The sequence below is a fragment of the Heterocephalus glaber genome, unplaced genomic scaffold (assembly GCF_053883595.1).
Source record: "Heterocephalus glaber isolate CG9 unplaced genomic scaffold, H.glaber_assembly_v1.0 deba00000281, whole genome shotgun sequence".
Lineage (NCBI taxonomy): Eukaryota > Metazoa > Chordata > Mammalia > Rodentia > Bathyergidae > Heterocephalus > Heterocephalus glaber.
In genome coordinates, this window is record NW_028258139.1 from 17,027,916 (window position 1) to 17,045,955 (window position 18,040).

General features: G+C 48.7%; 1 protein-coding gene across 2 annotated transcripts in view; it reads left to right on the top strand.

The window, feature by feature from the left end:
• The window catches only part of Col22a1 (collagen type XXII alpha 1 chain), a 254,572-nt gene that overhangs the window by 53,605 nt on the left and 182,927 nt on the right, over positions 1–18,040 (top strand). For both annotated transcript variants that reach the window (XM_021251585.2, XM_087187298.1), the window contains exons 5-7: positions 6,855–6,966; positions 11,793–11,916; positions 15,877–16,152. In XM_021251585.2, coding sequence (XP_021107244.2) covers positions 6,855–6,966; positions 11,793–11,916; positions 15,877–16,152 — 512 coding nt within the window. The remainder of the gene's footprint in view (positions 1–6,854; positions 6,967–11,792; positions 11,917–15,876; positions 16,153–18,040) is intronic.

Consider the following 18,040-nt stretch of genomic DNA (forward strand, 5'->3'; position numbering starts at 1 on the left):
CATTTAAATGGCACCAAGCAATCACAGAAGCTTTTGTATTCTGGAAAAAAAATGCACCTCCCCAAAGCCTCACCTCAATGTATTTCCTTAGAATGACTCTAACTACCTTTAAGGATTATCTGGGCTGAAATGAGGAAGACGAAGACAAGAATAAACAAGAGAGATAGAGCCCGGGATCTTAGATGAACCTACTGCTTGCCAGCCAGGTGGTTGTGTGTCAAGCTTCTGACCTCTCTGAGCCTCAGTGTCCCCATCTCTGTAACTAGATCTGACTGGTAATTCCAAGGGTTTAATGGTCATTCTTCAAATTTTGAGTCACAAAATGTTACAATATTTTCCTGGGATTTAATTCTTGATGTTTAAAGACTACGTTGTTCCACACTATGCTGGTCTGGAATTTGGTCTGGAATTCTTTCTCCTCTCACCTGGGCCTCCACATCCAGATATTCAGGTCCTGCCAGTCATGGTTTAGCTCCAGAATGTCCCCTGAAGACTTCAGGAGGTCATAGGTGGGGCTTTTGAAAGGTGATTGAATCGTGGGGCGATATAGCTGGTTTGCAGTTAGGAGCAGGGTCTGATCTGAAGAAGAGGCAGCTCACTAGGGCATGATCTGCAAGGGTATCTCTCCCTCCCCAGCTCCTGTCTCCCTCTCTCTCTCTCTCTCTCTCTCTCTCTCTCTCTCTCTCTCTCTCTATGTCTCTCTCTCTCTGCTTTTGGCCACCATGATGAGAGCAGCTGTCCTCCTCCAGGCCCTCCCACTATACTGTTTCCATATTTAAGCATGCTGACCATGGACTGAAACGTCTGAAACTGTGAGCCAAAATAAACTGCTCTTCCTTTAAGTTACAGGCATCCAGTATTTTGTCCCAGTGATGAGGAAAGTAACTAAGACACTGCCCATTTTACTTCCTGAAAAGTTCTACAATTGGAGTGCACCTTCCACCCCTCCTCTCTCTTGTCTCAGCTCGCCTGCTCCTTCTTGGTCTCCCTACCTTCTCCATGTGCACCTTAAAGCAGAGGAACCTGGCTGTTTCTCCCTGTGGTACAGCCCTCTGGGGTTCCTCCCTGACTGCAGAAAGAAACTGAGCCTCCACTGGTCCCACTGGCCAGCACAGCCAGCCTGTGAACCTCATTCCTAGCCAGTATCCCCCTTGCTGTGACTCCTCATGTTCCAGAACAGCCAAGATCCCTGTTCCTTATTGGATTCTGAGCAGCTAGCCAGGCATCTCTTACAAAGGAAGCCCTTAATGGTGGGTTGCTGAATTCCTTCCTTTCTTCCTTCCCTCTTTCCATAAAGAGTGCCTCCAAAGGAACAACAAAAGCACCAAACTTTGAAAAATTTTATAAATTGACATATGACGTTGTACATATTTTGGAGTACATATAGTGTGTTTGATACATGTATACAATGTGTCATGATTAGTTGCATAACCTTGAAACATTTCTCATTTGTCTGTGTTGGGAATATTCAAACTTCTTGTAACTATTTTCAAATGTCTCAGATAAACTAATATTAACTACAGTCATACCTTGGTACTCCATTGCTTTGAAACTCATCAGATTTGGTATTTGGTGCATTTTGACATGAATGTTTTGTGCTGGTATTATTCATGCTTTGTTGGTACTCCATGTGCAAGTTAGAAGGTATCAGTGTCAATTGCCTTTCGACTCCTACCCCTCTCCAGCCAAAATGATTTGTTTTGTATTATCTTGGCTCCTGGAGCAATGAGTACCCATAAACCATGGTATAGTTAAAAGATGAAAAAAGTGCTGATGAGGATACCAAGAAAGGGGAACTTTGATTCCCCATTGGTGGGAATGTGAGTTTGTATAGCTATTCTGGAGAGCAGTTTAGATGTTCCTCAAAACACTAATGGGAGAAGTAATAGATGCACTGGTAATCTCACTGCTGGATGTGCACATATCCAAAGGAAAGGATAGCAGTATGTTGCCAGACCTGCTAAGGATAGGAAAATGAATGGCATCTGGCCCCTTCCTACCCCAGGGCTCCATCTAGTGAAGGAGGAAGTAACCTAGCACAACCTGCCTACTGCCAGTGTCTCCACAGGCTTCAGCTGATTCTGGGGCTACACCACTGAGGTGCCCCTCCTGATTTTTGCTTTAAATAACTACTGCTTCACCTCATGATACCTTGCTTCACCATCCTTTCATCTCAGGAAAGTTTTTCATTTTTCTGGCCCTAATTTATTCCTGGAAATTCATCTTCTTGGTACCCTTTGCTGCCCCTAGTTAATTGCTTGCTGTTTAAAATTTTGTAATTTTAATCAGGTCTTTGTTTTTTATTCATTGAAACCAATACAAGTGGAAGCACAACACGGAGCATGTTTGCTTTTCACCCACATGTCATTGTAGATGAAGGCGGCCCTTTGTAGTGACAGCACATGAGGGACAGGCTGCCTTCAGGCTCTGATCTCTGATTCCTCACTCAGGCAGGTCCCCTTGAGTCTCTCTTGAGTGGGAGCCATACTTTCTGCTGCCGCCCTCCCAGATCCGCCCCAGGGGTTGTGTTTTGGGGGCAGCACACTCGGCCCCCTCTGCACAGAGCAGAAATGGGCTGGAGGGGCTAGGGAATCCCTGGCAACTGAGTCTGAGCTCAGGTCAGAGGCCAGGCATCTGAGGCAGTGCCTTCCTTCCTTTCAGGCCACACCCTCTAGGGTCTCCTGAGTCCATCTCCCCCACCCCTAAGCTGCAGCCCTCCGACTGTCCCGGGATCCCCAGCCCCACTGGGATAATGCAGATACAGACATGTGGCAACTTTCTGGGTTGTGAAAGGTCCCTTGTTGCTTGGGGCTTAGCAGGATCCCAAAGCTGCTCCTGGCCAGGCCTGCTGAAGGCTCAGAGCTGGGGTCACCACTTACCACTGACTTCAGGTGATGCTTGAACCTCAGACCATGAGGCACCAAGTCCCTATTCTAAGTGGGCTGGGGGCTGTGCCTGGCTATGCAGTGAGAGGTAAGGAGGGCTTCTGTCTGTCACTCAGTGCATGTCTCCCTCTCCTGGTGCCACTGGCTTCCACAGCTCAGGCATCTCTTGGGGTCTCCCCAGGACTCTTCCCTTTGGAGAGGTGACTGCTCTGGGTGTGTTCCTTGATTGGAGCTTGGCTCTATAACCTGGGTTATAGTGATGCTCTGGGAGAAGTGGCAGAGCTGTCACTGGGTATAAGGCTCCTGGATCGGGGAACCCATCAGAGAACAGGAGTCTCCCTGTTTCCTCTGAGGTCCTCAGGGAGAGCTGGTAGCATCACCTGGACAATTCCTGGATGCTGGCTTCTGCGTGGATACTGTATTATGCCATGATCTTAAGTCTCATCACCGTCCTGCAGCACATCATGTCCTTCAGTTTTCCAGTTAAGGAACTGCACTGAACAAAATCAGATAATGTCCTCAAAGCCACCTGGCTCTGAGTCTGTGGGTGCCCACTGTGCCTTGGCCTCTGTTGACTGTGACAGGCACCCACTGCATACGCCCCACTTACCTGCAGTCCATTCCTTTGGCCTGGGTGTTGGGGAGCTGCCCTGCCAGAATCTGTAGAGCATCTGAGAATATTTGCTCAGAGCTCCTTACGGGACAGGGGAGGGCTCTTGCCCTCAGTCAGGGTCAGGGGTTAAAGAACATCTTGCATTTAGTGAGCACTCACTGTATTCCAGGCAGGACCCTCCCGATTTCTTATGTAAAACTTGAAGTTCTTAGGCTGGGATGTAACTCAGTGCCGCTTAGCATGAGTGAGGCCCGTCAGTCAACCCCCAGTGCCAGGAAAGAAAGACAAAGCTCTGAGAGATCTTCCAAGGCGTCACTTCTCAATCTTGGGACTCTGCAGGGCAGAGGACTCCCAGGGGTCACGCACAGTACTGACCCAGTGTTCCATTCGACACAAGGAGAAGTGTGGGAGGAGCGGTCCCAGGGCCCTGTGTCCTCAGTTGCCCAAGGGGCTTATGATCCCGGTAGTGTGGAAATGCAGAGGAGACAAGCCTGGAGCAGGGAGTGGTCTCCTGCTAGAGAGGAGCCCCATTCACCGCTCCAGAGTCCAGTGGCACAGGGTGTTGTGATCATTACCATGAGAAAATAGTCCATACACAAGCTATTGATTGCTCACTGGATGAGGTATGATCAAAAATACAGTGAATGTGTAAATTTAAAACCATTGTCACCGTAGACGACGCACTGCCATAACCCTCCTCAGTCTACTCCCCATCCCTTCCAACACAGGCATTCCTTCATTCTTGCCACTTTCTGAAGCAGTTCTAGAAGTCCTCCTTCCTGGGTGTCTTTAGTTTTGTGGACCTGGCTGCCTTCACGTCCCCAGTTGATTCAAACATTGACCTTTTGTGGTCCTTTTGACTTGGTGGATGGCCTAGAAGGTGCACAGCACCAGGTATAGTAAATAAAGTGGATGAGGACACACTATCCTGTTTTTATGGGCTGCTTTTCTCTTGGATGGTCTCAGTATTGCTATTTCCTACATTTTTGATCACACCTTATAAAGATACTAACAAAGAGGACTTCCGAAACTGCTTCAGAAGGTGCAAGAAAGGCGGGACTAGTGTGTGGAAGGGAGGGGAAATATTCTGAATGGGATTAATGGCAATTAATGAGTTTTTTACTGTAGCAGAGGATTTTTATTTAAACATTCACTGTACACAGTGGTGCCTCGGTTCGTGAACTTAATTCTTTCCATGATTCTGGCCACAGAATTTATTCCATGATTTTGGTCGAAATGAAATTGCAAGCGTCTATGTGACCGGAATTGTGAAAAGAGTTAAGCCCGTGGAGTGAGGTATCACTGTACTTTGATCACATCTCCTGTGTCAGGCACTGTATGAAGAGTTGTGGATCACAGCGTTTAATTCTCATAGCAAGCCTAGGAGGCGCATTCTACAACAATCCCTTTTTTATAGGTGAAGAAACCAGGGTACAGAGACATCAGGCAACCCGTGCAAGGCCACACTACAAAGGCATGGTGTTCCTTTGTGCTAAGCCCTTCTTTCCCTCACCGTTCTTACTCAGGGCGTGGCACACAGTAGCCACACAGTAGTCTCTCAGGTGTTGATTGGATAAATGGTCTCTTTGGGCAGAATTTAGCACAAGCTTTGATTACTGTCTTGCGGGCCCTACAAGTACTTCCCTGTTGTTCATGGGAGTCTGTGAGAATGCTGGAGACAGTGAGGGACTCTTCCTAAGGTTCCATGGCTTAGGTACCACTGACACTGAGAGTGCTGCCAGCCCCACCTGGCTCCCCTCCACCCTACTGAGTGCTTTCTCAGGGCCCCCAGGTCCAGAATCCCAGGCTCACAAGTCTGCTCCACATCACAGTGTCAGGCTCCAGGACACGGCTGACCACAGGGCCTCTTGAGGACCTGCTCTGCAGGCCCCATCAGGTCTCTGGACTCGCTCAGCCCACACAACTTTGTAAAAGCACCGAGATGGGGAAGTGGGGAAGCTGCTCCTGGCGGTGAATAGTTCCTAGGAACAGACTGGGTTTCTGTGTTTTCTGCCACCTGCTGAGTGGTGCGTACTCAGTGTCCGTATAATCTTGGCAGCCCTGTCCTTTAGGCATTTGTATCCTCTATATACAAGCAAGAACTTCTATACACACACACACACACACACACACTCACACACACACATACTCACACATATGTGACTGAACATATTAATCCCTGTCCCTTCCCTTACCACTCTTCTGGGCCCAAGCCTATGACCAGCCCACTACCTTTTCATTACAGTGACTCTCAGGTCCTCTCTTATGGCACAGCAAAACAAAATATAAACGCTTCTCATTAATGCAGTGTCAGAAAGATAGATACTTTTCTTCCCTCTGATGTTTCTTTCTTTCAAGTTATGCAGCTTCAAAGCTGCCAAACCATAATCCAAGCAAAATCCCGATGAAAGGCAAAAAATGTGAACACAGGAAGGAAAGCCCTAAACTGAGGTTTACTTGCAGAGCCAGGGCACCATTTGAGCTTCTGGGACCCCAAAGGCCCCATGCAAGAGACAATCGGGACACCTGCCTTGTGTCTTGTGCACGACTGTGATCCAGGATGCTCTTGGTGCTCCTGTTCCAGTGGGAAAAGCAGCCCTTTCTCTGGAAGAGGAGTTGAGGCTGTGTGCTTCATGCCTGTCATTTGTTTTCTCCCTGGATTTATAAGGCTGATCACAAAATAGTGTGTGTCTAGTTAAAATAATTATAGTAAAAGACATGTTGCCATTAATGCCCCTCAAAATACTCCCCTTCACTTGACAATACTTATCCCATTGTTCTTGCCACTTTCTGAAGCAGTTCTGCAGGTTCTCTTTCATGAGTGTCTTAATGAGGTATGGTCACAAATATGGTGCGTGCTGCTGCCAAATTCCATCCAACCGAAAGGCAGGCTCATAACAACCCTATGGTGAGTCCTCTTCCAACTTACTCAGCAGATCTGCACTGTGCAATTTCTGGCTCTTCCCCAGAGTCCAAATGACCATGAAAGGTAAATGTTTTGAATTGATTAAGGGCATCTAGGTCACCACAACACCTCAAGTAAAAACACTCACAAACAAGGACTTCCAGAACTGCTTCAGAAAATGGCAAGGAGGATGGAATAAGTGCATCTGAAGTATTTTGAGAGGGACTGATGGCAATGTGTCTCTTACTGCAATAATTTTTAATATTTAAACATTCACTGTGTTCTTCCATCCATCCTATCATGTGTATTTGAACTGCTGCCCCTGGGAGCATATATACCCCCTGAGACAGGTAGAGGGAAGCTGCCTTTGCAGAAGGAACTCTCTGTTCCTTTGTCTCTCCTGAATACTCTTCCTCTGCCAGACTCACTCCCACCTCTTCTCTTTGCACAGGTTTTGACCTGATGGATCTGTTCAGTGTGAAGGAAATCCTGGGGAAGAGAGAGAACGGAGCCCAGAGTTCCTATGTGCGGATGGGATCCTTTCCAGTGGTGCAGAGGACTGAGTGAGTGGTCACTGCTTTTCCAGGCCCACTCTGAATGCCTTGGGACAGTGCAGGAAAGGGGTGACCAGGCACAGCTACACACTCAGCACGGAGCTGGGCTGAACCCCACTGAGCAGTGCCTGGGAGGTCACAGAGAGGGAAAGCATCTCAGGAACTGATGGGATTTGATCTGTTTTTATACCCTTCTAGTATCATTGGCTTTGATGATACACTCATTTTTCCATTCACACTTGGCATTAATCATTCATTCATACATGTGCTTTCCTATCACTCCATTGCATAACAGGCATTTTTGGTCACAGGTACATAGCACCAATTGGAGACTGGGCACAGAGCCTCCTAGAATTGGCTTGTGGTTTTGGCCAATGGAGACTGAACTTTGGAGCTGACTGGGGGCCTGATCTGATCACATTACCTGTGCTTCAGTTTCCTCCTGTTTTCCACTTGAGGAGGATGTCCTGCCTTGCACCTTAATAGAGACGATGTGCTGTAAAGGTTTTCCAATGTCGGTTAGCCATTGGGTCTCTAGTCAAGGGCTAAGGAGCAGAAACAAATGCTCCACTTTCCTTTTCACAGACAGATCAGCTGAAAACAAGATTGATGCTGTGTCATGCCAACTCCGCTCCATCTTAAAATTCTTGAATTGCTTCCAGGTGTTTTTTAAATTGGGGGTTGGGTAGATAGGGAAGGCTCCAGGTGTGATCTGGCCACTGGGCTGTGTGGTCTCCTGGCTTATTCCCAGGCCTCTCTTATCCACCTCCTCTGGTCCTAGGACCTTCCCTCTGCCTGGGATACCTCTGCTGCTCCTGCAGGATGCAGTTCCATTATTATGCTATCCAGGACACTGTCCCTGGACTCCCAGGCCAAGCCAGGCCCTCCCTCTGCCCACTGTTTTCACAGCCTGTCTTCCTGCACAGATCAAAACCCACCGACCACCTGTGCAGTGAGTCCTTCTAGACAGGGTCACTGTGCAGTGAGAAGCTCCTGAGGGAGCTGAGTCTTGGTCCTGGCAGGGAACTCACTGACCTTTGCTGAGTGAATGAGTCAGGGAGGCTCTCAGTGAACGAAAGCGCTTTGTCAGATTCCAGCTGGTCCAGGCCGGCATGGAGCACCTGGTCCCAGAGTTTGGATTCTTGCCCATGTCCAATCACTTAACTTGGTGAGCCTCTTTTGAGTGCCAGTCATGCAGCAGGCTCTGTGTGACACCCTAAGGTCATCTTGTCCTTGGCTCACAGTGTCTGCATTCTGTGACTAAGATTTCACTGAGAGGAAATGAGGCAAGTTCCTTCCTCTCTCAGCCTCATTTGCTCACCTGTTACATGGAGGCAGTGATGACTCCAAGTCAGTTGGCTTCACAGACACTGAGCACTGGTCTCTCTATAACTATGCACAGATTCAGACAATGCTGTTACTTGTCACCTGTCCCCTGAGAGTGCTGAGGATGAGCAGAGTCTGGCTTCCAGTCTCACTTCCCTCACCTTTTTTAATTCACCAGCCTCACTGTACTGCTTACATTCAAACACAAAAATCCTAAGTGACTGCGTCTTAAAGGAAAATGCAATAAAGAAAGATTAGAACAAAGCAGAGAGAAAACAGACGGTGCCCAAGGCAAAGAGCAGGGCCTAACCTAGGGCCTCTGCTATTTGCTAGAGGTGCCTCTTTCCCTTTGAGACACATGGATCAAGGGAACTATTACTCCAGGCACTGCTGTGTGGAACAGAGAGTTAGACCCAGAGCTGGGCAATGAATTTGGACTCATGAGCTGCTGACGGTTGTCCTCAGGACGGACTGCCAGACGGTTTCATGTTTGTTTTAGTGGCAAAACTTCAGGAAGAAATCAAACTGATAAAGCTCCGACATTTCAAGAAAGAATGGTTTCCCTTTCATAGCTAATGCATTGAAACTTAGACACAGATGCATACGCTTAACTGAATTTGCAGGTTAGTTTTATTCGTAATTGAAAAGGGATATTACTTTGAATGTTAAATTTTTTCTCAATTGTTTAACATGTAAAAGGCATTTTACACTTCTCATCTAATTTGTTTCTCGCTATAATGCAATGAGGTGAACAATGTTGGCATTATTCTCATGGACCTGGTACACATTTGAGACTCTGAGTGGGGTGGCAGTTTGTTCAAAATATCCCCATTTGCAGGAAGAGGAGGTGGCCTCAAACTCAGGTCCTCTAAGTCCAAATCCTTTGTCCTTTGCACTGTAATCTTGTAATCTGCTTCATTATTTTGGGAAAGGATTGGAACTGATATTCTCTGTTAATGACCTTTTTTATCTTTGGCATTAAAATTACATTTTCTTAGGTATAAACACACATTACATGTATCTTATAGGACATACAGATGGGTGTGTCTATGGATGTATCTCAAAAATATAAGAAGAAATTATATTCAGAAAGAAAATAGGAGCACAGTTGAAATCCCTCAGGCAATAAAGAAAAAGATGAAGTGAAATATCTCTCTATGGCTACCAAGCCTGGGTCTATGGATGGAGGTGGGGATGTCCTCTCATGTGGGCAGTGACCAGTGTGTTCCTGAATTCTGAAGGAAGCCCAAGGGCTGTGTGTGATGGCCCAAATTCCTCTACTTGGATGTGATCTTGGGTGAAATTCCAGCTCAGCGCATGACGCTAGGGCCACTTGTATCTGGGCCTCTGAGTTGAGAATCACAGGAGATTGGTCTTTGTCCACAGGTTCTGTAGCCAGAAGAAGGGTCCCTAAGGACATGCAAATCTAAGAACCAGGAAGCCAGATGCCTTCCCACTTCCCTTCCTGGCTGTCTGGCCAGACGGATTCCACCTCCTCCAAGGGAGAAATCCATGCTCTGTATGTCCCCAGACACAACCCTCTGCCCCAGTGCAGTATTCAGGTCCACCATGGCCAAGTTCTGCAAAATGAAGGAAGGTCTGGTCAGCTGCTAGCTAAGGAAACAGCTGTGGAAACCAAGCCCTCTGAGTGTGACCCTCTGCAAGTTGCCAGGAGTCGACTCCTGGCAGCCTGGGTGCCCACCCCTGTAAGGACAGGATCAAAACATCTTCTTCACAAGTTCTTTCCAGGAAGAAATGAGATATACATGAAAATGTAGTGTCCAGCTTGGATTAGGCCTCAACAAGTTCTTATTTTTAAATTAAATCTTAGAATTTTATATCAAATGATTATTTTTATATCAAATGAGATCATATGTGTGAGCAATTTTCTTAACCTAGGAAACACTATGAAAAAATAAGCTAAACTTTATGTTTTTAGATTTTAAATCTAGATCAGGTCAGCAGTCTTAACCAGGGGAAACATTGCCCCTATAAACTTTGACAGTGTCTGGAGGCATTTTTATTATCACAGCTGGAGCAAGAGGGGACAAGGGATGTTGCCAGGAGACTGACCCAAGATGAACCAGATGTCTCCCAGGTCAGTGTTGTCCTTGATGTGTGCTCTAGGAAAATCACCCAGGCCCTCACTGGGGCTGGGGAAAAAAGACTTCTCCGTGGAACCAGAATGAAGACAGTTTTATGCAGCATTTTTGGGGAGCTCGCTATGCTCTGGACACCAAGGCAGGTGCTGGGGGACAGGGATTTGTCAGCGTTTCCTCCCAAGGGATCTCATAGGGAAAATGTACGAAGAATGGAGGTGCAGAGGCAGGAGGCTGTGAGTTAAGCAAAAGGGGAAGAGATGGAGAAGTGAGAGTGTAGGCAGAGCCCCATTCACAAGGGCCGGAGGCAGAGATGCCTGGGACACCCATGGAGGCTGCAGTGCCCTGGGAGGACTTGCTGTGGCACCGTGGTAGGGGCTGAATGCTGATCTGAGAGGCAGAAGGGAGCTTGGAGTCTCTGTCCATGATGTGAGTGGAGACGAAGGACAGCTGGCCTGCAGCTGCTCTGGGGAGGCACAGAGGGCTGGGAGCTTGGGTCATGGTAGAGGACTTGGTTTTCCATAGTAGCGAAGGGACAGTTTTCATGACTGAGTTTAAAAGAGAAAGGGCAGTTCCAAAGGTAGCTGGGGTAGAGCAGCAGAGAGTCATAGATGCCCAAGTGAGGGGCTGGCCACACAGACCTACTGGCCCAGGGCTGGGTGGAGGGAAGAGGTAGTCCTGTGCTCTGGTCTATTCCAGCTGCTGTGACAAAGTCTGGGTAGCTCACAAACAACAGACATTTATTTCTCACAGATATCGAGCTGGGAAGTCTGAGATGGAAACTCATAGACAGCTGTCTTTTCCCGGTAGCTTCATGTGGGAACAGGGCTGAACGAGCTCTGTGAGGCCTCCATCCAGTGGGCACCCAAACCATCACGGGCTCCACCCTCATAACACAATCACCTTCCAAGGCCCCACTTCCTTGCCTTGTGGGTTAGAATTTCAATATGTGAATTTGGGGTGGCACACACACTGAGACCATAGCATCCTGGTACCTGGTTCAGGAAGAAAAGCAGTGTCGGATAAAGCAGTTAGCTGAGAAGGATCAGGGGGAGAAGAGGAGAAGGCTTGGCATCTCCACTGCATGTGATCCTGGGGCAATGGCTCCTTAGCATTTCTGACTTTTGGGCAGTGATGACACAGAGCCAAAAGCAGATAGACCCTGTGGGTGGACTGCAAGGAACCGGGGCTGGGTCAGGTAGACAGTGACGGACCACGGCAATGGCTCCAGCAGGTCTCCCTGAGGCCCTGGCTTCAGGACAGGGCAGCCACCATTGGCCAAGAAGGTGTCCTGTGGAGACCCTTGGGAGGGGGCGTTGGCAGGCCTCAGTGGCTGATGGGGTACGTGGGCTTCCCTCCCTGCTGCCTGCTGCCCTCATCCAGCCCAGGGTGGTCTGTGTTTCTCCACAGAGATGTGTTTCCACAAGGTCTCCCTGATGAGTATGCCTTCGTCACCACCTTCCGGTTCCGGAAAACATCTCGGAAAGAAGACTGGTACATCTGGCAGGTCATCGACCAGTATGGCATCCCCCAGGTACTGGCACTGTTGTGTGTCCATGGGCCCAGAGCTCACATTTGCTTCTCTCAGGGGATGCCAGTAGCCACTGTGTTTTCTCCAGGGCACTGGTGTATGGGCTTGGAGAAGCTGCAAGGCACAGTCTCAGGGCCCAGTGGATCCAACTTCTTCTCCCAGTGATAGCCCAGGACCAGATATTCTGAGAGAAGGAAGGAAACACAGTCGCTGTCATCTGGGACTCTCTGGCTAACCAGGAAGTGGCCACCATCTGTGCTGTCCAATGGCACCTGCCTTGTTGGCAGTATGCACGACACAGCTTCATGGTAGCACTGGAAGTGGCGCATCTTGTGCCTCTTCCTTTTGTGGTGTGGGCTCCGAGAGTCCTTGCTTTCCTAGCTGGAAAGTGGAAAATAGAGAATGCTTGAGTCAGATAAAATAATTTCTGCAAGCAACCAGAGCAGTGTCTGACACCTTACAATTTTCTCCTTCTTAGAACTTGAGAATGCCCTCCTGGGGTTTTTATGCAGGCAGCAAGTGCTGTCTTCACCTATGTAAGGTGTGTTTTGGCTCTTAATTTCTACAAGGAAGAATGGTGCAGTAAGGAAAGTCAGATCCCAGAATCACAGACTCCACTGCTGCCTGTTGGTTTAAGTTGAAAGCAACACTACTCTCTATTTTTTGCCCTTTTGTTCTCAGTTATAGAGCAGCCATACCTTTGCCAGGTCCTGGAAAATAAACTGTGTGCTGATGTCCTTTAACTGTAGCTGGGGAGTCCTGTCTAAATTTTCACGTGGGGCTGAAATAAAATGAAAACATGTGCATGTGCCTGGCAATCACACCAGTGTCATAGTCAGAGCCTGCAAGCTCCCTGTGAACAGCAAGCTTCCTCCCCCGGGGACTGAGCTAGCACACCTTGCTCCCCAACATACATCTGCTCTCTGTGTGATGGAGGGTGAGCTTTCAGCACCTCACCAATCTTCATTCATTTCGTCCTCATCACCTCCCTACACATGGAACCTACTCTTATTATCTCCCAGAGGTAGAAACTGAACACAGAGAGGCTAAGCGATTTGCCTGAGGTTTCACGGGTAATAAGATCTAGAGCTGAGTTTCAAACCCAGGCACTTGAGCTGCCCAATTGATGCTTTAACCATGTGCTCAGCTGGCCTGTCCCGATCAGCTAGTCCTGCTAAATCACTCTTTCACAGCATCCCCTAGCACAAACAGATGCATATATTTTCTGTAGCACACCTGGGCACACTGAGAGGCACACATATTTCTGTGTGACCAGACAGCAGGCCCAATTTCCTGAGTGTAAGAGGCTGAAGGAGTGATTGAGATTCTTCTGCAGAGAGCATTGCAGGCTGCTCACTGTGCTCCCACTCACTTCCATTTCCAGTTACATGGGTTTGCTTCTCCAGTTTCTCAGGTCTGGTGGAATGGGACTGGGTGCATGCCATAACATTCTTGTGGACGAGTCCACACCACCCCCGTCGTCTGGGCTCTCTGCTTTCATGGCACTTGCAGAGCTGAGTCTCCTTCTGCCACGTCTGCACCCTCCCTCCTTCTGCTGGAATGAGCCATGGGGGAAGATATCATAGGGCCATGCTGAGCTTGTCTGCCCAGGAAGAGCTGAGGCTCCTATTGAAAGAGACATCTGGTAGTTTTCTTCCTCTGGGAGGCCTTGGTTGAGTGGTCTTTGCTGAGGTCACTTCTGCCTTGGGGAGATACTAGCATCCACGGGGAAGGGGACTGAAGGCTTGCAACTTGAACCCTGTGCAGAGCAGTGTTAACCACATGCTGGGCTCTCCACAGCCCTTTCTGATCTGCAGACACCCATGTTTGTCTCCTTGAGCTCATTTGATGTTTACAGCCAAGCCTGAAAGCTAGCATGTTTTCCACTTGTCATGTAGGTAAACTGAGGGGCATTCACACATTCCAGATATGATAAACGGACAGAAAGGATGCCGGTGTGGCTTGGAGAGTAGACCCTGAGGAAGTGTGCAGGCCTAGAAGCAGAGGGACTGGTGAGGAGTCTGTGGTAGCAATCAAGGCAAGAGGTGAGGCTGATTTGGACCAGGTAGGGATGGTGAAATTGGGAGAAATCATCAGACTCTGTGTGAGGTTTGAAAATATAAACCCAACAGGATGTGCTGATGGATCTGAGAGATGAAATGTCTCTCCAAGGCCAGCCAGCTAGTATAGATGGAAGCTAGACTTAGGCAGGGCTTAAAGCCAGGCTGCCCTCCTTTGTTCAAATGCTGCTACAGAATGAAACATTGATGGCAAAGCCAAGTAATCAGGAAGCCAAAGTGGGTGAGGGATACAGGCTCAAGCCTATGAGACAATTCTCAAGAAGTAGAAGACTGTTGGTAATCACGGAACTATTAGGCTCTGTATATAAGAAGTATTAGATTATTGGACTGGGGCCCATGGTTTGCTGTATTTTCTCTCTAATCATAGCATAGAAGCAGATGGGGTGATTAACATAAATCCAAGGTCCCCCAAGATTGCACTGAGGACTTCCTGGATTGCATTGAGCCCTTCCCCCCACCCCCATTGCATTGATGTCCCCATGGGTTGTATTGAGGCCAGGTAGAGCTCAGAGAGAGAACCCAGGAGCCCTGGTGTATGTTATCAACACTGTGGCTGAGGTCCCTGCACCTTCCTGTAACCTCATTTGTTCATTCAGTGCCTTTTTATTGAGCACCACTGTATGTCATGCAGTGTTCTAGCCCTGGGATAAATAAGAGTGAGGACAGTTAGAGGGTGCACAGTTAGAAGGATGGGGAAGGCAGGCAGTAAAGAGGTGAACAGGAGACAGGAACAGGAACACCTCATATCCCGATGCAGGGCTATGATAAAAACCAGTATGCCTCAGGAGGTGAGAACAGATGGCCAGGATGGAATCCAATTATTTGTGCATATCGGGGAAGGTTGCATTACCATGGTGCCTTTGAATGTACTTGTTTAAGTTATTGTAAATAAGATTTAGAGCAATGCTGAGCACATAAATTGTTCACATATGTAATTGTTCGTTTCATCTCATAGCAAGTCTATGATGCTGGCATTACTATTCCCATTTTGGTGTGAGGGAACAGTACAGAGAGATTGATTAACTTGTCCAAGGTCACACAGCCCAAACGTGATTCTTTGGAGGAGTGTGAGGCCAGATGAGGACTGAGCCTACATGGGCAGCAAGATTACACTGAGTCATTTCTTCACTCCGTGAGTTGTTTTCTCTGTCCCTGCACTGATAGGTAAGACCCAGTGTGACATGCCTGGCACCTGGTTATGAAGCTTGCCTGTCACACACGGGACCCTTAGTGAGTGTTTTTGAAAGGGTGAAGAAATGAGTGCATGGAGGAGAACATATTCACTTATTCATTCTTAAAAAACAGACAAAAGTGGGACTTTCTTCTAGAATTGGTGTATGCTGGAGACCTTGAGCAGAAGGCTGGGATACTCCAGCAGCCAGGACAGACAAAGCTCCTGCTATCCAGGGACTTCATTCTGCTGGGACTTCAGCTTTGTCTCCAAGATGAGCGTCAGTGCAGGTTAACAGATGGGGGTGCAGGTTGGTAGCCGGTATCTGGCCGGAGATGTGTCTGGTTTAGCCAGCCAAGAATCTTAAGAGACATCTGAGACTTCTGGCTGGTTGCACTACAACTCCAGTCCCACAAAACCCCTTCTACCTGCACAGCCCCTCCTGGGCAGGAACACCTAGAATTGTGGGTTCAGTGATTGCGCTTAGCACAGGGCTTAGAGCAGCCCGAGAAGTAGCTATGATGCCACTGTGCTGAGCAAGAACCCAGAGGGTGACTCTGATGGCTTGAGATCACGCAGCAGTTGACACACTGGTAAGAGTCGCAGCCTAGATCTGACTCAGCCTTGTCAGCTCTGACTGAAGTCCCCGACTCCTCCTGTCCCCACTTGGACCCACAGTGCTCAGGGAGAATCTGGTCCTGTCCCCTCCAGGTCTCCATCCGGCTGGATGGCGAGAACAAGGCGGTGGAGTACAATGCGGTGGGCGCCATGAAGGATGCTGTCAGGGTGGTGTTCCGAGGTCCCCGTGTCAATGTCCTCTTTGACCGAGACTGGCACAAGATGGCCCTGAGCATCCAGGCTCAGAACGTTTCCCTGTACGTTGACTGTGCACTGGTGCAGATGCTGCCCATTGAGGAGAGAGAGAACATTGACATCCAGGGCAAGACAGTGATCGGCAAGCGCCTCTACGACAGTGTGCCCATCGATGTGAGTACTGGGCCCCCAGGGGTGTCCCTACTGTCCCCAAATCTGCATGTGCTGTTTATCAAGTCATCGGCTTGGACTGAGAATGGTGGGTGCTGACTCAGGTTGGAGCCCAAATTTACCACCATTCATTCGTCCAGCCATTTCTTCAGCCATTCATCGTGTACATATTGAGCACCTCCCATGTGCCAGGCATTGTTCTAGCACTGGAGACAGTGGAACCCACAAAGAAGAGCAAGACCAATGTTCAGATGCTAGTTATCGTACACAAGGGGCTTGAGCATCCTCAGATTTTGGTGTCTGTGAGGGGTCCTGGAACTAAGAGCCTCTGAGTGCCAAGGGATAGCTGTAACTTGGGTGAGTTCTATCAAGTGAATACACCCACACAACCACAAAATGTATGTGTTTTCAATAACTCGGATCATCCAGGCATGGACAGGGACAGAGAGGGGGTGTAGCTCCCAGAACCTGTGTCCTGTGCGTGGCAGCCTGGTCCTGCCAGTCCAGCTCAACAGTGTTAAAGGGACACCTGCTGGTGCCTACTGCTGTGTGTGAGCCACAGTCACCAATCTACCTGCCCAGAAGGGTGCTAGCCCCATGCAGAGGCTGTTGCTTCTGTCTTGTGCCTCTGTTCTTATGCCTGGAGTCCTGCAGGAACTCAGTAATGTGTGCCGAGTGGGATGGAAAAAGATGGTGGTTTTAAAGAACCTGGGTTCTCTATGGAAGAGACTCACACTGAGCTTGTCCAGTCTAGTTCCACAGACTTCACAGTGCAAACCAGCATTGGGTGTTACAAGGCCCGGAGGAGAAGAACCCAATCTACGTATGCAGGGTGGGTGTGTGGGAGGGTCAGAAGGGGCATGCAGGACGGTGTCCTGGAGGAAGTACCTCTTGGGATGTCCTCAGGCCTCTTGTTTCCCTCCAAATTCTAGGAAGTGGAGTTGGCCAGGCCGAGGATCAGGAACCCCTCTCAGGAACCAGAGGGATTCCTTCCTGGATGTGTTCTAGCTCTCGGCCATTCCTTCCATTCTGGCCCAGCACCCTAATTTCGCTCTGGCCAGCACAGACCCAGGTAGCCTTCCTGGTGGACGAGAGTTGGCCTCATGGGCTTCACTGGGCTGCTGTTTCATTCTGGCTGTGGCAACAAACCCTAAAGCCATGATTCTATTACTAGGTAGAGAACCAGAAAGCACTGGATGAGGACAGGGTGCTGGGTGATTGTTGTTTGTCTTCCACCTTAGATTTCTGTGGGCCATGCAGACCACTGGGGACTCTGTGCAGTGAGCACTTGTGTGATCACAGCAAAGGCCCAGCCACTCCTGACAGTGTCTTACCCACTACATCCTATGCAGCTTCCATGTGTCCATTGCTTTCATCCATACTGCAGCCCTGTGAGGTCACTTATTCCCATTTAGTAAGGACATTAAGACACAGGGAAATAATATAACTTGCTCAGAGTTGCAAAATTAGCAAGTGGTTCCTAGTCTGTCTAGCTGAGTGCTTTCTTTGGGGCTGGAGGGGCTCGGTCTGTGTCCTTCCACACACCTTGATCTGTGTCTTGGGTTTGATCTTCATGAGAGGCCAGTAATGGAGCTCACTGTTCCAACAGTGTAGAGTCTGGGGACACACTTAGGTCCCTCAATTGTCTCCTTGCCTGTTGGCACTAATGAGAACTGCTTGGAACCAGACACCAGGGCCTCCTAGAGCCTGTGGAACTCCTCTAAGGGAGCACTGCACCCACTTACCATTCCACACTGTGTTCCTATGCTAGAAGAACCGTCAGGGAAATACATGGGGGACAGTCAGTGTATCCTCTACTCCATGCTGAATCTTCTAGTAGCATTGTCTGGGGTACTTGTAGCCAGGCAGTTTGGGACATTGTCTTCCTGGA